At 44.0% G+C, this 26857-nt stretch overlaps 1 protein-coding gene across 1 annotated transcript in view; it reads right to left on the bottom strand.

The window, feature by feature from the left end:
• Nucleotides 1-1932: 1932 nt before the first annotated feature.
• Nucleotides 1933-26857, bottom strand: part of LOC120233335 — a 114219-nt gene continuing 89294 nt past the window's right edge. Inside the window, exons 4-5 of the mRNA XM_039234498.1 lie at nucleotides 9145-9291; nucleotides 1933-2013 (exon numbers count right to left, since the gene is read on the bottom strand). Coding sequence (XP_039090429.1) covers nucleotides 2002-2013; nucleotides 9145-9291 — 159 coding nt within the window. The 3' untranslated portion in view covers nucleotides 1933-2001. The remainder of the gene's footprint in view (nucleotides 2014-9144; nucleotides 9292-26857) is intronic.

Genomic DNA, 26857 nt, shown 5'->3' with positions numbered 1-26857 from the left:
ATAAGCTGAGACTCACAGCCAAAAAGTTTACCACTACAAACAGAAGATCCTTCCATGCCAGGTACCCCAGCCGAGCATAAGTAGTGCGTATTTCAAACATATACACAAAGATCAGTTCTAAAACAACATGCCAGGGCTTCAGCTATCCCCAGAGTTATATCCATTTTACCCTGTCAACACTTCCGAGACAGAAATAGGGTGGTCATCGGGGCACCTGGGCAGCTCAATCGGTTGAGCATCCAACTTCAGCTCAGGTCATGATCTCACAGTTCGTGAGATGGGCTCTGTGCCTGGAGCCTGCTTTGGATTCTGTGTCTCCCCCTCTCTCTCTCTGCCCCTCCCCTTCCCACGCTCTGTCTCTCTCAAAAATAAATAAATGTCAGGGCGCCTGGGTGGCTCAGTCAGTTAAGTGTCCAACTTCACTTCAGTTGGACACATGATCTCACAGTTCGTCGGTTTGAGCCCCGTGTCAGGCTCTGTGCTGACAGCTCAGAGCCTGGAGCCTGTTTCAGATTCTGTACCTCCCTCTCTCTCTGACCCTCCTCTGCTCACGTTGTCTCTCTCTCTCTCTCTCTCTCTCTCTCTCAGAAATAAATAAAGCATTAAAAATTTTTTAAAAATAAATGTTATTTTTTTTTTTAAATTTAAAAAATAAGTGGTCAATAGAGTAGGCACCGTGTGTAGGATGAAATGGTAGGAATAACACTGAGGATGGTTTCAGTGCCTGGTGGGGAGGAACTTCCTCTGGTTTTTATAACATGCCTTTTGCAATGATTCTTCTTTCTCTCTGGTCCTCAATTAAGAGTGGATCCATGTTTACATGTGTAAGCATGTAAGTGGGGGTGCATGCCTCACCCTTTCCTCTTCTCATGGCCCCACTTTCCTTGAGGGATCAGACATCTATGAAATTCCAACTCCATGTAAACGAGGTGCCCTTTGGCTGTCACCCAGTGGTGGCCTCACAGATATTTCAAGTTTCATGAGCTTGAACTCATGACTTCTGAAATCCTGCTTCTCTGTCTCTACCTTCAATGACGGGTTGCCAAATTAGAAACCTAGAACGAAAGCCTTAAGGGGGAGCGGGGGCGGCCTCAAGATTCCTCCAGGGAACAAGAACACTGCCCCCAACTCCACCACCAGTAAGACAAAAGCCCCTCAGCACACAAGGCCACACCACATACCAGCTGATGGTCATTCACAGCTGCCTGCACAGGAGCCCTGGAGAGTAAGTAGACTCAAACTGAGGCTCATCTTGTCTGGGCAAGGACTCCCCATAAATATTCAAGGGGAAGGGCTGGGCTGTGATAAGGAAGGAAAGCCACCCTTGCCCTGTAACCTTGAGGACACTCCGCATTTTCTTTTCCTTTCAATTGCACTGCCCTTCCTAAAGAACATACTTTGCCCTCAATAGTGGACTTTTATAGTGGACTATGGGATCCGCTGGTCACCACTTCCAGGTTGGATTCAGCCCCTCAGTACGCACGCACACTGGGTAACTAGACACTGGGTCGGCTGTGCTCAGCAGGGCCAGAAAGTGGTGTAATGCGTTCCCTATAATCTCCTTAGCCAGGACATAGCTATTTGATTCCCCACGGCGGACACTTCTGTTGCCTCTCTAGTATCTCTTTAGCTCTTCCCTCCAGTTGGAATTTGCAGATTCCAAAGCAAATAAACTGCAATGATTTTAAGTCAATTCCAGTTAGGTTTTCTGTCATTTCAACCCAAAGGACCCTAAACCATTGTTTATCTTTGTGTCCCTATTAACATCTGGAAAATCCTAAGAGTGTCGCAATATATTCTTATGGATGAAGAAGGACATGAATGAAGAAAATTATGAGGGAAGGGAGGGAAGGAAAGAGACGGCCAGAAGATGTAGAGGTCAACATAGTAAAAACTGCAGAAAAACAAAAGCTTGCCTCTTAAACAACAGATGGTAGCTCACATCGACTTTTACCTTTCCTCATTGGGGAGACAAACTATAGTAAGTATGTTTTCATTTGTTTACAGGAAAGTCTGAGAAAGAATAAAGAGAAAATGGATTCAAATTAGATACCATTCACTCTGAATCTAGAGGTTCACATTTACACCAAGAGATTTAATAACCAATAAAGACTAGCTGCCTGAATCTTACTTCATATGGTACGATTCTTTATTTTACTTGTATTCCATCTTGATAGTGAAATCAGAAATGTATTTTGCAAAAACGCCTGCACAATTTGCAGAATGGGCCTCACGCAATGCCCCAAATCACCTACACCAGGAAAGCCTGCAGAATGCATTCAGCAAGGATTTCATGGTATAATCAGTGTTTCCCCCTCCTATGAATGGATAAAATCATGAGCCTTTGGGTAGCATGGAAAAAAATGAGAAAACATAACTATTTCTATTTAAATGCATATTTCTAATTAAATATACAACTGATCAAATCAGCACAAAAATATATGTGAAAATAGATACAGGTGATGCTAATTTTTAGATCGACTTAAATTCACATCAGGGGCTCTTATAAGCAGGATTGCTGGAATTCACTTCTAACGCTGGCCAGCTCACACGTGTGCAAAACAGTAGGCTTTGAGGACTGTCTGCAAAGCTGAAAGCCCAGAAACTTCTCTTCACTGGCCTACGAAACTGGAAAGCAACCACAGGCTTCCTGAGAGCTAAGTGACTATTACTGTTACTCTTAAATGCACGAACCTCAAAAAGAGCAACACAAGAATTGTTAATGGTGTATGAGTCACAAGCTCCTTCTTGGGAATGATATTGTCCGATGGATTCTGCTCTCACTAATGGGAGCAGGATGGTGAGGATCTTAGACGGGGCTTCACGTGATGCTTAGCCAGGTGCCTCACTCTGGAGGAGAGGAGATTTGGGAGCTAGAGTGTTCTGCGGGAGGGCAGGCCCAGGTGAGGCACTGGCGGGCCCTCTGGTGAGCGTGAGGGCACTGAGGCAGCTGTATGCCCACCAAGCAGCAGAATGAAGGCAAGGGCGTTCTCAGCATAATCAATGAAAGAACGAGGTGGGGAGGGGAAGGTGGGGGGGGGGATGGAAAGAAATAGCATGTGTTCAATCAGCCCATGACTGGTGGCCAAGAGGAACACCCCTCCTGGAGACCCATTTCTGGACCCTGGCTCCACCCAGCTGTACCAGCGGGTGCAGAGGGAAGCCACCCGGGCAAACCCGAGCAAAGGCAGGCTGACTCAGATCCAAACAGAAGCCCCATAGCTGCCGAATTTCCCACCTTTCCTCCCCTCTCGACCTCCCCAGCTACATGTCCCCCATGTCACTCTCCTTCTTTGGCTCACGGGGGTCCTCACGCTCAAGTTAACCACCATTCCCAAACCTTATAGAAGGTTTTAAAGAAAAGATAAGTGTTATGAGATGTGCGAGAGCCCCAATGACTGTTCAGCATATTGGTTTCAGCATTTCTACTATTTTGCTTTAAAACTATAAACGCCATAAAGGTGGAGACCATCTCTATGGGATGCATGTACTTCAGTGTTCATGTGGGCACCCACAAATTCAGTGGGCATTTTGTGTTTTACTTCATATATAGTTTTTTACAAGGGATATGACTGTTCATTATAGTCTTCCTCTCTCTCTCTGTCCCTTTCTCTCTCTTCCTCTCTCTCTCTCTCTGTCCCTTTCTCTTTCTCTCTCTCTCTCTCTCTTTCTGAATACCAAACTTAAAAACCTGAGAGGAAAGCAAGGGTAAATTATCTGATACTTTCAGTACACTTCCCCCACGCTTTCTGGGTTTTGTGAGCAAAGACAAAATTCTAATCCAGTTAAACACGGTAAATTTGAGTCTTGGACCTTCAGATCAGTGATTGCCTGACACACACTGACCTTGGTTCTGGCCTCTCAAAGATGCAGTAACTGAGGCTTACAGAAGCAAAATGACTTGCTAAGATCATGTGACACAACCGGCCAACCAGTTTTAAGAGCTATCTTAGGACAGACATGGGAGCCACTCAAGGTCATTGCCAGGCAGTGGAATCCAGTGGGGACGTGCACAGGCTGTGGAAACAGATGGATGAAGTTCAAACGCAGGTTTTGCCAGTTACTCGCTGGATACGCTGGCATAAGAAAGAACTTCTCTATGCCTCAACTAGCTCATCTGTGAAATAGGGCCACGGGTGGCACTGAGGCCATTGGGTCATCTTGAGGACCAAATGGGTAGGCTTACACCATGAAAAGTGCATAGGAGCGTGCTTAATGTATTAATAAAATCAGCTCTTTATTAGCATTACATCTGTATAATAAGTATGCTATTACCAATTACTGTTATCACCATCATTATCTCATTTCATGAAGGCTTTGAGAACTCCGCCAAGTAGGCCCAGAGGGGGAGTCAATCCAAAAGAGAACAGCGCCCCCTGTAGGAGAAGGCGGCATACACAGGCGCTGGCCTCACGCTCACATCTGATGCACAAATTACCCAGCCCAGTTCTTTCTTGGATGCCGGCGTCCTGGGCAGCTGTGGCAAACCCATTCATTTTTTTTTTTTTTTTTCATTTCTAGGAGAGAGAGAGACAGCGTGAGCCGAGGAGGGTCAGAGAGAGAGGGAGTCACAGACTGAAACAGGCTCCAGGCTCTGAGCTGGTTGTCAGCACAGAGCCCAATATGGGGCTCGAACCCACGAACCGCGAGATCATGACCTAAGCGAAAGTCGGACGCTTAACCGACTAAGCCACCTGGGCGCCCCTGTGGCAAACCCATTCTGATCACACCATGGCCAGCTAGCTCCATCCTCTGTGTCCCGCCTATTCTTCTGAGGTATGACTCCACTTCGTCACTCACAGGCTCCTCTCACACATCAGGTCCTCATGCTCTGGGCATCTCCCGGGCATTACAGTGTAAACTGCACGGTCTATTTTTTCTTTTTAATTTTTAAAGTTTATTTATTTAATTTGAGAGAGACAGCGCAAGTGGGGGAAAGGCAGAGAGGGAGGGAGACAGAGAAATCCCAAGCAGGCTCCATGCCATCAGCAGGCAGCCCCACTCGGGGCTCAAACCCACAAAACTGTGAGATCATGACCTGAGCCGAAACCAAGGTGCTTAACCCACGGAGCCACCCGTGCCCCCTGCACAGTATATTTTTAAATGCAGGTTCTTTTTTTTTTGCGCACTAGTCTGAGAACCTGCATCAAATTCTCTGCAAAGAAGGTCCAGACCCCTGCCCTCTAGGGGTTCTGATATACACCCGAATCTCAGCAGCACTGAGATTTACGGATTTCAGGCACTCATCTCTTCCTTCTGCTTGGCTACGAACCGCATTACCCACCACGTCTACTTTGACACCTTTCCCCACAATTCTGTGGCTACAGTAAGTTCTGGAATGACGATTTATCAAATCAATGTTTGCTAACAAGTCAAAGCCAGCTGGGATTCCGTCGCGCTAGGCGGGAGAAGCCAGGTATGACAGACCGTTGCTGCTGCTGCTGTTGCAGAATCAGACACGGCATCTGACACTGTGAAAAGCTCTAGCGAGGGAAGGGCAGGCGAGTCCTAATGGTATGCAGGGGGCTGTGCTGTTAAATAACTCCACTCCAAAAAAAAACAAAAAACAAAAAAAAGGCAGTCGTAGAGGAAAACACACAAAGACCCAGCTGCCCACAACATGAATAGCCTGCCAGGGCAATCCCATCGGGACCCTCCGAGAATACAGATCAGAGGGAAAGGGAAGTCTGAGATGGGCCAGGGCCTCAACGGTGCTAACCGTCGTCCATTTTCAGCCCCCTCTGCCTTTGCTTCCTCCTTCCTCGCTCCCTCCCCAAACCCGCAGCTCTACAAACACAACTTGAGAGCTGTTTAATCAAAAAGAGTGAGTACTGTGTGAAGATGGAGGGTCCCCGCCTTGGCCCTGCAGCTGGGCCTGAACGACATTGTGCTCATTATTCGTGGCGGGCATGAGCCCGAGAGAGACAGAGAGAGACAGAGAGAGACCGAGAGCGAGCTCCTTCTGCAGCTGGCATTCTGTGAGCTGCTACTCCTAAGAATCCGAGAGGAAACACTGCGTTTTGTTCCTGGGCATGACCGGTGGGGTGGGGAATGGGGAGCTCGGGACATTCTAAACAGAAATTTCAAAGCTCAAAAATGTAACTTCGTTGTTGGTTTTTAACAAAAGAAGAGGACTCAGAACACAAACAGGATATTATTACTGAGAATTACAGAATGTAACTCCGGTGTGTTTAAGTTAAAATGTAAATATATAAAGGGCCTTATAGAATACCATTTGACAAATGATGCATTGCGAGGGGTGGTGTCTTCCTTCATATAGAATCATAAATCTAGAGCTGGCCCAGATGATGAACACCTATACCTGGAATCTCATCTCCAAGATTTCTAGGGATGGAGAGTTCATACACTTTTCATGGCTCAGTGGACCATGTTGTTCACCTTGAATGCCAACGTTCTTCCCGGTGTCCAGGTGAAATCACTGATCTCCCTTTGTCTACCCAGCCCCACTGCAACCTCACTCTCTTTGGTGTGTTCTTCTGAATTCCTTTTATTTTTCCCAACAGCCTTTTAGAAGTAAAATAAGGGAACACAACCTAAAGCAGTACATAGAAAAAAAAAATTACTCCATGCATCTCAAACCCTATGCTCCCTTTCAGGAAAATGATAGTTTTTATTCTCCTAGCAAATATTTCTCTCTCTAGCAAGTCTGTCTGTCTGTCTGTCTGTCTCTCTCTCTCTCTCTGTCACATACACACACACCCCTCTTTCATATCTTGATTGGACTGCAAGGCCTTTTATTCTGTGACTGCATTTCCCCCTTGCATTTACACATACCCTGCAGACTTTATCAAATGCATCTCTCCTCCTTCCCTTGTCCTTACTGACTTCATCTTGCTTTTGAGGGACGACTTTCCCCAACAGCAACAGAACTCAAAATGACTCTAGGAAATCTCTAAAGGACGTGTAACGCAACTGGAGACCTCCTCCTACTTTCAAAGTGAACGAGTGCTTTCATGACTCCTTTGTGTCATCAATTCACCCAAAGTGCTGCATACACCCTGGGACCTGAGGCCGGTTCCGTGGACCCACGGTCTCTCGTCGAAGCAGAGCCTCTGCCAACTGCTCCTTGGAAGGCGGAAGTTCACCTTAGTGGAGCTGCCATTAAAATGACTTCTGGGGGAGGGGCGCCTGGGTGGCTCAGTCGGTCAAGCGTCCGACTTTCGCTTAGGTTATGATCTCGCAGTTCGTGGGTTCGAGCCCCGCGTCGGGCTCTGTGCTGACTGCCAGCTCGGAGCCTGGAGCCTGCTTCAGTCTGTGACTCCCTCTCTCTCTGACCCTCCCCTGCTCACGCTGTCTCTCTCTCTCTCTCCTAGAAATAAATAAAACATTAAAAAAAAAAAAGACTTTTGGGGGGGCACCTGGGTGATTCCATCGATTAAGTGGCTGACTCCTGATTTCGGGTCAGGGTACGATCTCAAAGGTTCATGAGTTCAAGCCCCACATCGGGCTCTGCACTCAGCACTAGAGCCTGCTTTGGGTCCTGTCTCCCGCTCTCTGCCCCTCCCCCACTTCTCACACATGCACACATGCACGTGCACGCACTCTCTCTCTCTCTTTCAAAAATAAACAAATGTTAAAAATTTTTAATAAAAAGTAAATAAGAAAAACACTTTTTTAAAACAAATTCCTATAATTCGCTCACCTCAATCTCTCTGATGGTTCCCCACAGTAGTGAGAATAGAGTCTAAACTCCCTGCCTTGATGACAAGGCTCAATCTGCACCGGGACTCCTGCCTGGCCACACCACATAACACAACTTCCACAACTTCCCAGTTCCGCTGCCCATTCCTTTCCGTTCCAAAGGACACCAATACCATGGACACCTGTGAGAATTCGTGCTCCCTGCGCCTTCTGCCTGAAAGATTCTTCCACAAGTTCCTTCAGCCTGGCTGTCTCAACCGCCAGGGCTTATTTACCTGTATGTTCTCTTCCTTCCTCCCCAACTAGCAGTTACACCCCACAAAGATGCTATGCTGGCCAGACGGTAAGCACCTGATGGTTATTTGTGAAATAAATGGACATGTGTGGGGTTTTGTGTACACAGCCATCACTCAAGATTTCTGAAGGCTCCAATCTGACCACAGCTATGCAAGACCTGGGGAGGGGATGGAATATTCTGGCAAGAAAGATAGATGGGTCCTGACTTCCCTAACCTGGAAAAGCAATGAGAACAGGAGTGTGTCTATAAGGTTATAAAAGAAACCCGCATGCAAACATGCATTTTTGTTATATTTTCTTTTCACTACTCAAAACAAAGTTCTGCCCCTTATTTAATTTTTACTTCTCAAAACAGACTGCTGATGACAAAACGTGTATAAACATATTTTCTTTGTTACCTCTGAACTGATTGCTATATTCATCAATTCATGCACAAAAGAATATCAAGCGAGAAAGAACCCAAAAGCTTACCAAAATTATACATTTCATTTCTAGGGGTTTTTCCCAATGTCAGCATTACAGTTTACATAAATGAAAAATGTTTTGCAATGGATTCTGAGGCATGAATATTAGTGTAAATTCTGAGGGCCACAGTCAAACAAAAATGCAAACTTATCCCCAAAGGAGAACTATACTGTTGAGAAACTTGTTTTTTATTCTTTAAGATGTGGTTTATTCAGAGTGCAGATACACAGGGAGGAAGGGTTTCTAAGGACAGAACTTGTCCTGGGTACAAGGGTGCAGCAAATATGTGGAGAATACAACTCTATTCACACCTACTGAAACTTATGCCTTTAATGCGTACCTGAAAACAGTGAAGAGAGCCACATGGCTACAAAAAAGCAAAATAATGGCTCACAACCATCTCTCAGTGAGCTTTTATTAGTCGTTCTACCTTCTCATTCTTTTAAAAAGTTACCGCGTGGAAAGGGGCACCTGGGTGGCTCAGCGGGTTAAGCTTCCGATTCTTGATTTCCGCTCAGGTCATGATCTCATGGTTTGTGGGTTTGAGCCCTGTGTCGGGATTCTCTCTCTCCCCTTCACTCTCGGCCCCTTCCCTCCTTCTTGTAATAAATAAACATCATCAGCTAAATAAATAGTTATCATTGGTAAACAAGTGTCTTAAGGCTTCACATCCTTTGTCTGTCCCCCCAAGAGGGCCACTGCTGGCCACAGGCCACATACCTTGCAGCCGCTATGAGTCCTGGTCTTCATCAGGGGCGTAGTGGTGCACAGCTCGATGGCCTCGGGCTCGTGGAAGATGACTGCGGGGAGGGGGTCCTTCTTCAGTGTCAGGACATTCAATTTAGACTTCAGCATGGTCTGAAAGTGCTGACAAGTGAGAGAAACAAACAAACAAATAAATACAGAGACCGACTACAGTGAAGTTTTTTGGAGTGGGACGTGGTGCGGCTCTACGTCAAACCCAATAGCAGAATCTTTGTTTTATTAGCTCTGTTTTACTAGGGATGGTCAAGAGACACTTAGTAAAATGAAGAGGGGAAACTGTCACTAAGGTGACATTGTGGGAGACAGCCAACTCCCACCCAGAGACCACAGGGACACGGGGTAGTGGTAGAATCACCCAACACCTTGTTCTGGGAAGTTCTTCCACGGTGATATGTCGAGATAGAATCCTAGAGCTTTCATGCATGCTGACCTCACCCAGTTAAGTGAAGATGTTCAGAAAAGAATGTGGTCAGAACTATTTTGGGGAACAGTCTAGAACTAATGAAAATGGAGAAGAACTGATGAAAAAGAAGACAAGAATCGCGCTCTTTGCCTTCCCCATCTCTGCCATGCACTGGCTGTAGAACTTTAGCAAAGTCACTACTTTTCAACAGACCATTTTATATTCTGAAGTCTAGGTAAATCCCTATTCCACATGCAGTTCCTATTGGCACCGGTTTTGAAATATAACCAGAATCCATCTCCATTTAATCACTGCGATGTATACACCCAGCCCTGCCCCCATCTTTGTTTGGCTACCGTAGCAGCTGGTCCTACCACACCCAGCCTTGCCCCAGTGCAGAGTACTACTTCAGGAGAGCCAGAGGGAGCCTTCTAACCTCAAATCACAGCTACGTCATCCCCCTGGTAAGACTCTCTCAAACCTTCCCTTCTCCTCGAAGAAATATTCCAAGTCCTTGCCTTGGCCTTGAAACCCACACACAATTCAGGGCCCTCTGCCTCTCTAACCTCGTCTCCCACTCTTCACCCTCCCTCTCACTTGGATCCCACCACAGTGGCTTCTTTATTCTTCTGAGGATAAGGAGACGACACGTGGGCCTTGGAATCTCTCAACATGCGCCTCCGGTTCTAGTATCTGCATCCCTTGCTTCTGTATCTTCCTGAGGACCTTGATCAAATGTCACCTTATGAGACAGTCCTTCTTTATCAACATTATCTAAAATTGCATGTGCGCGTGTATGTGTGTGCACGCACACACACACACAGATGGCTTCATGCACCATCACAACAGGATCTCCATGCTTGGTTTAATGCTCTTGGGTTAATGTCATGATCTTGAAATTGATCTTTGAGCTCGTGTTTTGTAAGCTGAGTCCAATGAGACAGTAGAGCACATGCGTGAGTACAGGAGATACACACAATATGTGCATCCCCTGACGCCTAGGAATTAACGAGATGTCAAGTGAGTACCAGGCAAGCATGTTGCATCTATGGCTCAGTAAGCAATGTCTTGGCAGCCCCAGGGGGCCATGCTTTGGAAGGAGAACTCGCTGCAAATGCAGAAGAAAGTCAGTTGTATTTTAACAAACATGAATGATCAAGGAACGCTGGCATATCCCTTTGATTTGTGGGACTTTCCTGTAATAGGCAACTGAAAATGACAATGGAAATGATAACAGAGAAGAAGGACAGGGAGAGCAGCCACAGCTCCTTCTTCCTTCAGACCCTCCTCACTAATTGGCAAACTAAAAGTAAAGCGTCGGGAGAACGTGCAGTTTTAGAAATGAAACAGGGGCGCCTGGGTGGCTCAGTCGGGGAAGCAACTGACTTTGGATTTCAGCTCAGGTCATGACATGGCGGTCTGTGGGCTGGAGCATCACGGTGGGCTCTGTGCTGACCGCATGGAGCCTGCCTGGGATTGCCTCTCTCTGCTCTTCCCCCGCTCGTGTGTGCACGCTTTCTCTCTCCTTCTCTCTCTCTCTCAAAACAAACAAATTAATTAGTTAATTAATTAATAAAAAGAAATGAAACAGGGTAGCTGGGAAGCTCAAGTCAGTTGAGTGTCTGACTCTTGATTTCAGCCCAGGTTTTGATTTCAGATCCCAGGGTCTTTGGACTGAGCCCCATGTTGGGCTCTGCAATGAACATGGAGCCTGCTTCAGATTCTCTCTCTCTCTCTCTCTCTCCCCCCCCCAGCCCCTCCCCCACTCATAGGTGCACATTCTCTCTCAATAAATAAATAAATAAATAAATAAATAAAAACAGGTGAGTTAGCTCTGTAGCATAGTTTCACTGCTCTGATAAGAACAGAATTCAGACGCCCATATGAACCCAGAAGTGCAAACTGACATTTCAATGATTCCACCCCCATATCTGTATTTAAAATGGGCATTGCACAATATAGTGATGAATGGTAGATTCATGTTAATAATCTAAATGTTGAATTTCTCTTTATTCAGAACAGCATTAAACAACCAAAGCAGCCAACCAAACAAACAGAAAAAAAAAATGCCATGACTCTGGCAGAGACAGATTCATGGATGAAAGTGAAATGTTTTGTGTTTCAGTACCTTTAATGGCAGTTTTCTCTACTTTTTTGAATACAGGACACTGCTTTGTCATTTTGCCCTGGGCCTCAGACTATGTAACCAACTCCACACATATATAATCATCACTGTCTATCCCCTTCCTCTGCTTGATCATTCTCATTACTACTTATCACCACTACAAAATTATGTATTTTCTTTATCTTATTTTCTGTCTTCTTCCATTAGAATATAATTGCCATCAGGGCAGAAACTGTTTTATTCAATGAAGTATCCCAAGAGTCTACAGCAGTTTCATGGGTCCACACAGAACCTACTAGAACTCCCAACTGGCCACTGGCCACACTGATGGTCATTTTTATGTATCAACTTGCCTAGGCTACTATGCTGTTATCCGACGAGACGCTAATCCAGATGTCGCTGTGAAGGTCTTCTGTAGGTGTGACTGAGTTGCAGACCCATCCCAGATAAGCTGGGTGGACTTAATTCAATCCATTGAAAGAACTTACCAGGTGAGGTGAGGCTTCCCGGAGGAGGAATAATTTCTACCTGTGGGTGGCAGCTTCAATCCATGCCCAGGAGTTCTAGCCTTCCTGATGGTAGAAGAAATAGCTCAAGGCTCCCAGACTTGCCTCTCCAGCCTCCAGAACTGCACAGGCCGGTTCCTTGAGTAAGTCTTGAGCCATTTCTCCTATTAGTGCCCTCTCTGACTTCACCCTGATGAATACAGCCACCTTTCAGGATACAAAGTTTCCAGCTCTGATACTTCTTCAAGTGGGAAAGACATTTGCCATTTGCCCTCGTATTTCTCAGTGAATATTGACTTGTATTTTTTAAAACCATAAGGGCAGGGGCGCCTGAATGGCTCAGTCAGGGTTAAGCATCCAACTCTTGATTTCCCCTCAGGTCATGATCTCATGGTCCGGGAGTTCGAGTCCTGAGTCGGGCTCTGCACTGACAGCATGGAGCCTGCTTGGGATTCTCCCCACTCCCACCCCCGCCCTTTTCCCATTGGCATGCACGCTCTTTCTCAAAATAAATAAATAAAAAGAAAAAACACAAGGGCAAATTTTCAAATTAATCTGGAAGTTTCTGTCTTTGTTCTTAATTGATTCCAGCCAACATCTGGGGTTACAAAGAGGGTTGGGAGGAGCACCGCAGACACCTGACAGTGGGAGGAAAAGTTGGTGGCCTTTGTGGGACAGCAACTAAGGCCATATGATGAAGAAGGTAAAGAGAAGAGTGTCTCAGAAGAGGAGGTAATGAGCAAGGACACTGTCCATGACCGCCATCTTGCTGGGGGCTCTATGAGAAGTACATGAAACCACAGCTCACCTCAGCCGGACTTTGGCCACACAGTAAGTTCCCAAAGATGGCACCAGAGGTAACTCTACTCCCACGAGGGCTGGACAACCACACTGCCCAGAATCTCTGAGATGTCTGCCCGTCCCCACTGTGGGACCAAATGTTATGGCTACTGGTTTAGTCACTGAGCACAGAGAGAGACTGGAAGCTGCAGACCAGATACAGGCAGCCAGAGAGGCAAGTAAGAGAAGGAAAACAACATTTTTAAAACCCTAAATTGGGGGCTGGAAGATAACTGAGTTCCAATGCCAACTTCAACACGTGCTGCATAACCTCAACTGCCTATCTCTTCAAAGCCTGAGCGTCTCCAGCCCACCGATTTACTGTGCACACCGTCCCTGAACACCTACACTCACCCAGACACTGTAGCAGGCAGGCACGGCTAGAACAGAAATAAAATGTTAGTCTCTGCTGGAAAGGGTTTCTCGCAGATAGCTGGAGACTGTTAAATCAAATGACAACTGCAAATCTGTATGAGTTCATCGGACTAGCTGCAGAGAGAGAGGCCAAGGCAGTATCTGAATGTGAAAAAGAGAAAATGATTCCTTCTTTAAAAAATTGCATTTTTTTCTTTAATGGCTTTGTCCTCTTTGCCCACAATGAGCGGATGAGGGTAGAGAGGGAAATACAATGTGAATTATCTGATGAGTCACTGAGTCTACAATAATACATCTTTTTACAGAAAATTAACCTAACTGAGAGCCGGTCTTGAAAATCTACGAATGAACGAACAGTAGAAGTGTGATTGTAGAGCTGTTTCTGCTAAGAAGACCCTTCTGCCCCCCTTTAAGGAAACGTCTTCACGGCTACGCTGCTTTGTGGAGTGGGGCTGTCCCTGCCCCCTGCCCCTGGGAAAGAATATGTGACACAGGCTGACCGCTGAGTACTGCGTGTCTCTGGCCTTTGGTTCAGAGGAAACTCAAGGCTGGTGGAACAGACTCTTCCGGGAGGACTGACTGACTTACAGGGTTGCTAGGCCGGGGTGATGTGAGTAGAAAGCTGCTGCTGACTTCACCTGCCAAGGTCAGCCCGAGAATAAGACCACACAGAGACAAAGAGGGATGAGATATGGAGAGTCACAGATTTGACCTTGCCTTCCCCTGGATCCAGCTGCCTAGCCGACTCAGATTCATCCACGGACTTACTGAGAATGTGCATCAGTACCTTCTCTTCTACGCTTAAGCGAGCTTGAGTGAGGTGTCTGTTCCTTGCAACTTGAAAGGGTCTCACCAACACAAATTACTTTCTAACCAAAAAAAAAATCATCTGAGACAATGAAATGGAGCCACTAACAAAATGTTAAAAGGACTTCATAAATGTTAAACTACAGAAGAGAACAGCAACATTATCTTTTAAGGAAAGATAGTGGATCTTTCACTTTGTTATTTGAACAGGCCGAGCCTTAATGATAAAGCACCAGTAATCATCTAAAGGAGGTATTACAGTCCCCAGCTCATTCATGCCTACAATAAAGTCCTGTGAGCTACGGCCGAAATGAGAAGAATTCCAAGTCTTAAGAGAGAGCCAAATTGTGTACCTGCACTGACACCAACTCAGGTGGCCAGCTCTCTTGCTGGGTAGTAAAGACAGCTCTATCCGAAGTGCATGGCCTGGACTTCCTGGGCCTCCGTGTTCTCATCTGTCGTGTCTAAAGGGCTATGCTTTGCCATGTCAAAAATGGCATCATTCGTTCTCTGCATGGATAGACAAGTGCAATACAGACAATGCAACTTAACACACTCCAGGAGCATTAGAAAAAGGCAACAGAAGAGGAATCGAAGAGAGGAGCTTGGAAAAGCCATTGCTCCCAAATGAAAGATGCACAGAGTTCCATAAAGAAAATGTGTTATTCATTCTTCAAGAAGGGAAGTGAACAGGGTTGTAGAAAATTAGGGCACTGCCCCGGACAAATTAGACAAAGCTCGGCCTTCTGCACTGGGTGCGTTATGTGCAATCCTAAAATAGAGCCTCTAAATCAAGCCCCATTATGCGGATGGGGTAATTGCCATGTCCTGTATAATTTTACAGTTGGCGCTTCCTACTCCTATTCAGACATTAATCTCTGACAGTTTAGCCGGCAAGTATTTACATATTTTACCAATTCAAATCGGGTGTATCTCACCTTTGTATTGACTCTGTATCCAAAATATAAAGCATCTTTTGAAGGCAAATCCTGCTTCCTCTTTCTCTGAGATAACGGGAACACTATCCTCACTCAAATTAAAGAAAAGGCATTAAGGCTTTAATCCCTGGTTCATCCTTGCATTGTGAAGGCTGGCAAAAAATGGTCACTTTTAACTTGCAAATGACTGATTCAGTAATGCCTTAATCAAGCTTCAGAAATATTGCAAATGCTCTCCTTAAGAGAACCACAAGGAACAAGGGGATGAATCAAATAAATGAAAAACTTGAGTACCCCAAACAAATGTTAATTTGTGACAGCGTGCAAAAATCAGTAGCGCTTTTACATTCTGCTCATAACCACACTTCATTTTATTACTCGGGGGGTATGTAAGAATTAATTAAACTTAGTTGTAGTTTCCTTACATTTTATATCATTTATTTGTTAAAAAGGTATACTCAAGCCCCAAATATTAGAAAAGGAGCCATTGCAATACTCCATTCTGACCTTTAATAAGATCTCACTTACCATTTTTAACATAAACTGTTATATTTCTGCTATTAAACATCTATTCAAAAAAAAAAACAAAAAAACAAGAAGACTATTTTCCTGTTAAATAAACAGCAAATGATTTGTTATATGATTAAGAGGAAATAGATGAATGAACAAAAGAAAATTTTACTTAAATTCAATTTTCATTTAAACATGTTCCAGTGCAAAAGATTTTGTTTGTCGTTTCTGTCCTTTTTAAAAAGTAGAACGGGTTGGATAATCTCCTCCAAATCTAGCAAGCATATACAAAATCGCATTCTGTCACTCAAGGATTAACTTTTTTTTAATGCAAAGAAAGACCTATAGCAATCCGGCATTCACCTTCTTGCTGCAAAATGTCCCTAGTAACTGCCTTATTGAAAAAAGTTCCAACTTAATTTTAAAGGCCAAACTCCAGACACTCCTAAATTTAAAAGGTTGTCTGTATCTGTTAAAAGTGATAGCTATTATTAAACTCACTGAAAATACTCATGTTCGCACACCCATATTTATTCATGCAGTTTTAATTATGGAAGCATTTCTTTTGAACATCACAGATTCTCTCAAGAGATTATGTGGGAGAGGCACCGAAATAACTCCATGCCCACAGAGAATGCAGAAAGGCCCCAAGGCTTATGGAGAGCTCACTGGGGAGAAGACTTCAACACATACACACAAGAACGAAGGTCAGAAAGGGTGACACGTAAGTATGCTACTATAAGCATCTGACGGTATATGTGACATGGTTTAATATCATCTGATATTATATCATGATATAGTACATAAAGGTATACGATACACAGTAAAGCAATGACTAAAATAACAAACCAATGAGTTACGTGCACTAATAGCAAAGATAAAACAGAATCACAAAAAAGGAGGCAGAAAGAGAGGACAAAGTTAACAACAAAAAACACAGATGAGACAAAGAGAAAATAAATCATAAGATTTTAAATACTTAAAATCTATAAAAGTGATACCCTAATAAAAAAAAAAAAAAAAGAAGGTAGATACAGTGAGCTTTGAAGAAGACGGCCTGATAGGTGGCCTACAAGAAATTCACTCAAAATATGAAGAATCAAATACAACTAATAGGCCACAAGGGATAGACCAAAACTACAAAGATGGCCAGTGATGTCAAGCCCACTCTCTCCAAAAGTGGTGGACTGCATAGATAGAAAAGCAGAAAGAATCTATAAAATTCGAGTAACACCACCAACAATAGACATGATTGACATTTCTAGACCTCTCTACCCGAAAACAAAATTCAAGGGTATATAAAACACTTACCAAAACAGACCAGATGCAGGACCATAAGTTAAAAAAAAAAAAAAAACACCTCAGTAAATTTAGGAATCATATTCTACCAAGAAAAATCAACAGAAAGATTCTCTGTAACGTTTTCAAATACACAGAAACTAGCACAGTTCCAAATAACCCATAAGTCAAAGAATACATCAAAAGGCAACACAGGAAGTACTGTGAACTAAATGGAAATGAAAACATAACATATCAAAAACTCTGAGATGCCACTAAAACATACGTAAGGTGAATTTTACAGCACAAAATGCTTTAGGTAATAACTAAAGTAGAAAACTCAACCTTAAAAAAAAGGAAGAATAAATAGAGTAAATGAAACCCCAAGCAGAAGATACCAAACAGTAAAGATCAGAGGAGAAATCAATGAAATATAACGCAGAAAACCAATAATCAATAGAACTGGAAAGCCTATCCGCAAGTTCACTCATTCTTCCTTTGTCGCTGCTGCGTCTGCCAATGAGCTCATTAAAGGTAGTGCTCAGCTCTGTTACTCTGTTATTGTTTTTCTTCCAAGTCTTGTTTTCCTTTGCACTTTCATTTGATTCTTTCTTTGCCGAAACTCCCCATATGTTCATGCATGTTCTCCACTCACCCCCCCACTGGAGCCTTTAAATATGCATCAGTTATTTTAAATCCCGTTTCAGAGTCATCTCTGAGCCTGGTTCTGTTAACGGCTTTGTCTCCTCACGATGGATTGTTTTTCTCCTGACTTTTCATATGTCTCCTATTTTCCTACTGAGTTCTGGACATCACGCGCGGTAATGTGGGACAGCCATAGATTTTATACCTGAAACTGACCACATCCCTCTGCTCTGGCATTTGGTGTGGTGTGCCAAGTCAATCTCACCTGGAATTGGTTTGGCTTCGGGTTTTATTGCCACACCACAGATTCCCAGTCCTCTAGAATTACCCTGTCTTTAGGACGGGGATCTGCCTTGCTGGCAGGTGCTTCTCGACATTCCTGTTCTATCCCCAGCTTGCAGACTTCTCTGTACAGCTGGGATGCACAGAACATCACCCTCCTCATTCTCTGCCTGCCCCCAGAGGCTAATGGCTACAACTGCTTGATACCAGGTGCTTTCTAGCCTGGGAACGTACTGGGGGAAGGGCAGGGAGGGTTCTTCCCTCTTCTTCTACTCAGTCTTAGGCAGGTCCTGGATCCCACAGTCTTGGGAGTCAGGCTTTCTCAGTAACTTGTCTTTCCTCCCCGCTGTTGAGACCGGTACTTGTCTGGATCCAGGGCTCTTTGCTGCCTTTCCTCCAGATGCAGAAAGATTTTTTTCTTTTCCTCTCTGCAAGTCACAAGGGGTCTTCACCTATGCTCTTAGAGTGCGGGATGTTTCACCCTCCCCCAGCTGTGCCCAGCTGTGAAGTCTTGTGTTCCTTAGAAGAAGAGGTCAGGTGCCCTGTGAGTGGCAGCCACAGCCCTTCCCCAGGCCTGTACCATCAAAGGAGACTTGCTCTGGCCTCCAGCCTGGCTGTTGATCATTCTCGTGAGTCTCCCTGGTAGTCTATTTAGAAAGGTCTATGAGTTAATGTGAACTCCCCTTGGGCGAAGAGTAACCATGGGCTCTTCCCTCTTACGCTAGCCCACAAGTGACCTTTAAAAATTTGTTAATAATGTTAGCTGAATTTTTCTTACTCTCTTGCCTTACAAGCCATATCCTCCAATCTCCATTCGAAGTGAGCCATAACTTCTGTGGTCTCTTTTCTTGGAGGGCTTGTTTCCTATATATTTCAGACCAGTTGGGTGTACTATGACCCTGACTCTTGGATGGGCTCAAGGGAAGGTTTGATTTCATAAATAATCTGGCTTTTTCTTGTTAATAGGATGGTAAGTAATGCTATTGTAGCTGTCGTTATCGCAGGCAGAAGCCAGAGTCAAATTTATATTTTTAATCAACCACACCTAAGTGCACCAAAGAATGCTTTGTATTTGGAAGATCACGTAAAATGTCATGATGGACATATGAGCATTATCCATAATTTCCACAGGTCCTTTCTCCCAAACCCTGTTTTTGTTTCCAGCTCAGATATTTATGTCTGCACAGATGCTGACTGCTATCTGGTTGTGACTACTCTTAGCTTCCTCTCTCCCTTCTCAGGCTCCCTTCTCTCCCTTCTCTTATATCTCTGCCTCATGCTCCCTCACAAGTAACTGGGAACACAAACCCTGAAACTCTCTGTAGGAGGAACCGCTACCCAGAAATGCAGAATATTAAGAATAGGAGCAACCTTCCAGACAACCTGGTCTGACTCCCTCATGTCACAGATGAAGAAACAGAAGCCCAGGAAAGTGAAGTGACTTGTCCAAAGTGCCCCGAAGCTGCACGCTTCAAAACGAGCCAGGCCCAGAAGCCCAGTCACGTCAGGACTGGTTCAGTCCTCACCTAGGCTGCCATCCTGAATCACCTCCACACCTGTCGAGAGCTGATAAAGTTGCTGCTATATCATCTTTTAAAACTGCATAATAGATTTAATTTTATAATCAATAGCATAAGGCATGGAATGAAAGGTTTAAAATCAGAAAATCTTAGGTTCAGTCTTGAGTCCAAATGTATGACTCATCATAAAACAGGACCAATAATTGATATAAATGTGTGTGTGTGTGTGTGTGTGTGTGTGAGAGAGAGAGAGAGAGAGAGACGGATCTCACCTCACATCAAGTGCCAAAGGAACTTGACAAGGACTATCTCATTTACCTTCCAATAACATTCTGAAAAAAAACAGGGCAGATTCACTGTAAAGCACTTTGATGTCAAGGCCTTGATTCTCTAACATATCCTGCAACACTCCCCCCTCTGCCACCATGATGTACATTAAATACCTAGAAGAGTAACCGGCACACGTACACACACGTACACACACACACACACACACACACATACACACAATCTTTATTCTTCTCCCTATCTTCTGCCATTTACATTTAGACAATCACTTTAAAATATCTGGAAGCACATATAAAAAAGTATTCACAGCAGCCACTTCCAGGTTCTTGGATTGTGTGTAATTTTTTTTCTCGTCTTTCCTTTGTTCTCTTTCCTTTCGCTAATTTGTATTTTCCACCATGCAAAATGCCAACTGCTATTAATTTTCTGGAAAGTTTAATGCAAGTTATTTGCGATGAAATGGTAGATGAGGCATAGATCAAGTGGATGTCTGACCACATCCTTTTTGAGGCACGCACGCGCATGGGTGAAGGCAGCCTCTAAATCCCAGGCCAAAGCAAGTGAACAGCTAGAAACACCCTAAGTACTTGTCTTTTCTCCAAAGCAATAAATGAGGGCACCCAGCGGGGAATATAAACAAAACAGCATCAATATACTTTTAAGAGAACAAAAAGAAACAATGTAAGATTTGGGCACCAAACCAAATGTTAGGAGTTTAAGATTCCAAAGACTGTGTCTCCTATTTCCCCCAAGGGACTTCATTGGTTCCCTGAGTACAGCCCCAGGGACACCTTTATGTTCCGATTTGAAATGGTTGTTTTATGGTGTCCGTGAACACCCCACTCATCAGAGCAGATACGCGTTATGAACATACATATACTTACATGCACGCTCCTTTGTTTTTATTTTTCCCTAGACAAAATTCCTCTGCAGGACTGGGTTTTGGTTGATGCAGGACTGAACATTATCTTGGCAGGTTGGAAAGAAACTAAAAATAATTTTGTCCCCAGGCTTCAAGTGGTCGGGACGGGACCATGCCAGGGACTGGGCAAGCCAGAGGTGGCTTTGATCAGGGCTCAGTAGAGAGCACTCTGCTGTAGTCACAGAGGACAGGGAATTCATTTGCCATCCACGATATCTTCAGAAGAGTTGTTTTTTAAAAAAGCAAAAAGCTGCCCATATCAAGGGAGATAGCTCTTACATTCTGTTGGCGTTCCTCCCAATTATGATCACATCTAGAAAGGCTTTCCTGAACTCCCTACCTCCCAAGTAAGAACAAACTTTTCGGCCTGCTTTATGCCTGAGCTGAGCTTTGTACAATAATCAGGATTTTCATGCCATGTGTAGCACCTGAATTACTGTTTACCTGTTGTCTCTTTGTATCCCTTGTCCCTAGCTAAGTGCTTGACACAGAGCAGCTATGAAATAAATGCTTAATGCATAAACAAATCATTAAGTGAAGAAAAACAACATTATTCCTTCAAACTTAACACATGCCTGGGTCATACTTCTCATCTTCGCTCATCGCCTTTCAGTCCTTGATTCCATGCTGCCTCCCGCTACCATCAGCCAAATGGCTCCTCTGTGAAAATCACCTTGGCAATGAGCTCCAATCCGGATCCACAACTAGAAAAACATCGAACCTCACTAGCCGGAAGCTGACAACTCTCAGCCTCAAGTACCATGACTAATGGCCCCAAATGAGTCCACTGAAATCATGCAAATCCATTAAAGTTCCTTGGAAAGGAGGGGGTCTGTGCCTGCAGCCCCACATAAGAGAGGTAGGCCATCTCCTAGGTCCATCTGACCACACCACAACAGCAGAAGAGGCTCATTCCGACCCAATCCTGGCAGAGACGGCAAACCATTTCAATGAGGAAAATGACCCCCTTTTGAGTTACAGCCAAAAGGGCCAAACATCTGAGGATGGGCTTCTCTTTCGTCCTCCAAATGGCTTAAGAATGGAATGTCCTTTGTAAACCCAGGGAACCCATAGGCAAATGTCAACTATTAATCAATGTAGCATACGTGGGAGAGCAAGCAAGGAGTAGGAAGAAAAAAAGAGAGGCAGGGACAACCATTTGGAAAAGCCTTTGTCAAAAAAGAGAAAAGAAAAAGACAAGAAAGGGTACTGCTTCTCTAGAGCTGCGACAACAAAGTACCAAAACCTGGTGGCTTAAAACAACAGAAACCTGTTGTCTAATAGGTCTGGCATCCAGAAGTCCAAAATCAAGGGGTCAGCAGGGCCATGCTCTCTGATGGGTCTAGACTAAAGGCCTTCTAGTCCTTATGGGAATCTGTAGCCCTGTGCGCCATTCCTTGGCTTGTAGATGGACAACCTCAGGCACATGGCTGCCTTCTCTCTGTACCTTTACATCATCTTCCCTCTGTGTGTGTCTTTTCTGAGTCCAAATTTCTAAGGACACTATATTGGATTAGGTCCCATGCTAATGACCTCATTTTAATTTGATTACCTCTGTAAAGACCATTTCTAAATAAGATCATATTCTGAAGCACTGAGGGTTAGGACTTCATCTTCATCTTTTAGTGGTGGGGAAGTGGGTACATAATTCAGCCACTGACAAAATGGAAAGGTACACACCATGTGGGTTCTCCAAGATCATAAGCTTAAAGCACAGCCATTTCACTGGACAGTCAATATTTTTTGGTGCACCTGACCCCAAGATAATGTTAAATTTCTCAGGACAAGGCCTGAGTCTTGTGGGCAAGACCTGGGCTGGGCCTGTCTGAGTTTAGTGAACCAGAATCTGACTCTCAGCTGCTTGGTCACAAAACGCCAATGGTTCAATAAGCACCCCAGGCCATCACCAGGAACAGATCTACGTTGTAATCAGTCTGTTGGTTTCCTAAGAGTTCTTGAAGGCCAATCTCACCTGACACGTGTCAGCTTTCATTACCAGCTTGTGTCTTACCTGCTCTGACCTCCTTTGAATTGGAACATAATAAAGAACACACCTCTTAAATCCTAGTGCTGGTTTATTCAGCCATTTATTCTTTAATCCTCTTATTTACCGAGTTGGGGACTCTCCTGAGTGCACTGTATTGAATACGACAGGCACGTTTCCTGTCTTCATGGGGCTGAACTTCAACCAAGGAAACTGACAATGAGAAAGTAAGAGTTCCCCGTTTCAAACAAAAGCCATTCTTCACCTTTCTTCTGACTAGTTTAGTCATTAAGTGCTAAGGAAGCCTACAGCTTATGCTCTTAGTGCTCTTCCCTTAGCCCTCAGGCCTCCCACTTCTGACTTCCTCCATCAGCGGAAGTCACCACCTACTTCTCTCTGCTTGGGTTTTTTTCCCAAAGCCACGGAAGAAGTTTTAGGCAGCAGATCAGCAGCCCCGGAATCTCCAATCAACAAATGATGGAGCATAAGGGTACAAATACCCCAGCCTCCCAGGCCCGCAAGTGGTTTAATTTGTTGGGGTTTGGCTTTGGTCCTGGACTTTTACATTTCTGAGGATCTCCCCACAATATTGAGCACTGGTCACACGTGGTAGCTGGCTTGATAATATTCCCTTCGTTGGCTTCCTCTCCTTCCCTGCTCCCCAACAGTTTCCTTCCCTTTCCTAAAGGCTACTTGGCACGTAAATCCTTACCTTGGAGTCTATTTCTGGAAGAACCCAAACTGAGATAAAACCTAATTCCCCTTAGTCCATTTTCATTCAATTCACTAAATACCAGTTACAGGCACACTATAGGTACATGATAGTACATATCTAACAAGCTCACAGTCAGGTATGAGAAAAGAGGCATCATACAGCCCGTTAACTACACTGCAGACCTACAAATAAAATGTCTCTAAGTGTATAAAAAGGGAACGATTCACTTTGCTGGGATTGGATTGGCCTTGACATTATGGAAGAGAAGATAACACATCCGGGCTGAAGTAAAGCAGTGTTTCTCAAAGTTGTTTACACTACCTCTCCCTCTAAGAATGCTTTTTAGACATTTTTTCCCTAATTCCCTCCCCCACTGCCATGAAATTTTAATACCACAGATATACTGTGTATCTGTTTATGTTCTGTGGTATAGATATTCCCATTATTAACATCTAACATTCACCTCCCTCCAAGAACTAATGTTTGCCTCCTTTGAAAATGTATGAAAAAAGGTGTGTGGGGGGGTGGACAGTACAGGTAAAGAAATACTTTGAGAGATGTCAAAAGATATGAAAGTGAATAGCTTATAGAAGCAAAGGTAAGTGGTCTAATCTGGTCTGTGGTAAATTAAAGATGGCTGCAAATTCTTTGACACTCCTCACCTCAAGAGGAGAGATCTATGTCCCTTCCAGTAGCCTTTAAAAGATAGGCAGCTTCTAGCTATTGTTCTGACAACACTAAATCTTGGAATCCAGCTGCTATGCTGTGAGGAAGCTCGAACAGCCCCATGGAGAGGTGCACGTGGAGAACGGGACAACTATGCTCAGCTCCTAGCTGACACCCAGCACCAATTTGCCAGCCATATGTGTCAGCCATCTAGAAGTGGCTTCTTTAGCCTCAGGTGAGCTGCCTCAGCTGACCCCACAGAGTCCTGACCAAGTTGCAGATTTGTGAACAAAATAAATGACTGGTACTGTTTTCTACAGCTAATGTTTGAGGTGATTTCTTACACAGCAATAAATAAACACAATATCATGCTTACAGACATTATTTAAAGCTCCCAAATCTCACAGCAAAGTCATTACGAGTTCAGCCACATCACAATCTTAACCAGGCGTCACTCACTGCTGAGTGTGTCACATACAGAGTAACTCAAGCAAACACTGGGTGAACAAAGAGTTTTTGAGTGAGTGAGTCACTAACAGCATCACAAGCCATACTTTCCTTATCAAATATAACTTTTTATTATTTTAATCTGTTCTTGTTATCAGTCAATTAGCTTGTCAATAAAAAGTATCAGAACTCTCTGTGAACATTACTGTATTTCCAAGAAACAAGAAGACATTTAATAAATACTTCCAAATACTAAAGAAAAACAAGTCAGCCCTAAAGAGTAATTTAGGGCAGAATCAAGTGGAAAGTATTTTTCAAATGCATCTGTTCCCACTCCCATCCTACAGGACACCATGATGAAGGACAAGGGAGAGGCGTTGAAGTCAGCGATTCTAACACAATCCCACCCCCATGCCACACCCGCCCCTCTCTGAGGACCACTGGTTTCAAACAAATTTTCTTTTGACTTAAAACCAATATGGCCATTACTTAGCACTGCTTCCACTTACCACCTTCAGTCAAATTTGACCTAAACACCCAATATGATGATTCAGAGTTACTCGAAAAGATATTTTTTACAGTACTAACATGAATAATTGTACTATTACAATGGCATGACACATAAGACCCACATTTCATTCATTTCCTCTCTCAGGAAATAGATCCAGACGGACTTTGCTGTATTTGCAGCCACAAAGGTAAGTTCGGGAAAGCTGGGTGCAGTGTCTCCCATAAAATCTTCTACTGACGCCAAACTGGACTTTCTGCAATTGCTTCAGATGGATCTCACTATCCCCATGCCTGCCGCCTTCAATCATCTGCCTGAAGTACAACACGGGATCCCTGTGCTTATTCCAAAACGTGACATCTATCAAAGCTACAAATTCAAAACAGGTGCCTATTTAGCGTGCAAATTTAGAACAACTTTATATTTCCTTAGTTGCATTCAACATGCTCATAAAATCTGAATTTTTGCAGTTTCAGCCAAAGTTCCTACAACACTTTTTTTCCTCAAAGATAATTAGCAAATTAAATTACAAACAAGAAGGATAAAGAAACTTGACTTTCCACCAGCCAGTGGGCTTGGTAAACAACCTCAGGTCTATGTCCAAGTGTACATTAATTGGTTCCATTTGGCTCAGAGCTTCCCTGCCTTGTCTCAACTCACAGTCACACAGCCAGGAGACTTAGCCCCGGGGGCATATGATTCTCAGTTCCTGGATTCAGCACACATTCCCAACACAGCTTGCAATATATGTTGTTTCTATTAGGTAACCAGGCCCTGAAAGTCAAAGCCTGTATCCCAGCAAGTTTCAAGAGGTCTAGTGGACACTGATAGTGCTAATGATACTTAATCACATGAGATCTTTTCCTATCACATACAGATTAGCCATGCCTAACTTCAACAATGCTTGATGGGTATCTTCATCTACTTTGCCATTCGTTGCCATTAATGTTTTTTCAGCCCTATCATGATAAAGAGAGGATGCATGAATGTGGGAGTTTATGTAACCTCCCCAAGCTGGAGTTTGCTCCTCTGCAGATGAAGACAGTTATAGAACCTATATTTCATAGGGCCTCCTAAGGATTAACTGAGTCAAACAGGCAGGGCAGCTAGCATGGTCCCAACAAGGGCCAAGAGCTGCAGATATCAGCCACTGATGTAATGCAAATCACTACTACACAATACTAGGACTGTTATTTTATTCTTCCTTTGGTTTTGTTTTGTTTTTATTTTTGGCCTGTCATTCTCTCAGTGCTTCATCATGTGACTTCTTCTCTTCCTTGCTATACTGATTTCAACATTTATTTTTTTCATCTCTCTGAAACACCATATGACCTATCTCCACTAGTGACCTATTTATTGATGGATGAATTCTGAAGACTGCTGTTTTTGAGTTTAATAAGAAAAGGATTCACATGAAAAGATATTAAAATGCCCAAGTCAAAATGTCCCAAAGTGGGTTCCTTGTCTTCTCCAGGGTCCCTCCCCAGGAATGGTCTCCTCTCTTGAAGGTGCCCATCTCAGCCCCAACATCAATGCAAAGGTCAAAGTCAAAGACCAGGACTGTGTTTCTACTTTTCCCTCTTTCTTTTTCTTTCTTCCTTTTTCTGTTTTAACTTTTCCCTGTTTCTTAAACTGCATATCCACTGAATCAAAATATGCAGCCAATTCTTTTTTCTCAAGTCTTCCATACTATGCTTTTATATTATCAGAAGCTAAGGGAAAAAAGTAGAGCTTCCTCAGGGCGCCTGGGTGGCTCAGCAGGTTAAGCGTCTGACTCTTGATTTTGGCTCCGGTCATGATCTCACTATTGGTGAGTTCAAGCCCCAAACTGGGCTCTGTGCTGACAGCGTGGTGGAGCCTGCTTGGGATTCTCTGTCTCCCTCTTTCTCTGCCTCTCCCCTGTTCTCTC

Source organism: Hyaena hyaena, unplaced genomic scaffold (assembly GCF_003009895.1).
Source record: "Hyaena hyaena isolate Hyena2069 unplaced genomic scaffold, ASM300989v1 scaffold_86, whole genome shotgun sequence".
Classification (NCBI taxonomy): domain Eukaryota; kingdom Metazoa; phylum Chordata; class Mammalia; order Carnivora; family Hyaenidae; genus Hyaena; species Hyaena hyaena.
The sequence above is the reverse complement of the archived record's forward strand: the minus strand, read 5'-3'. Positions and strand labels throughout refer to the sequence as shown.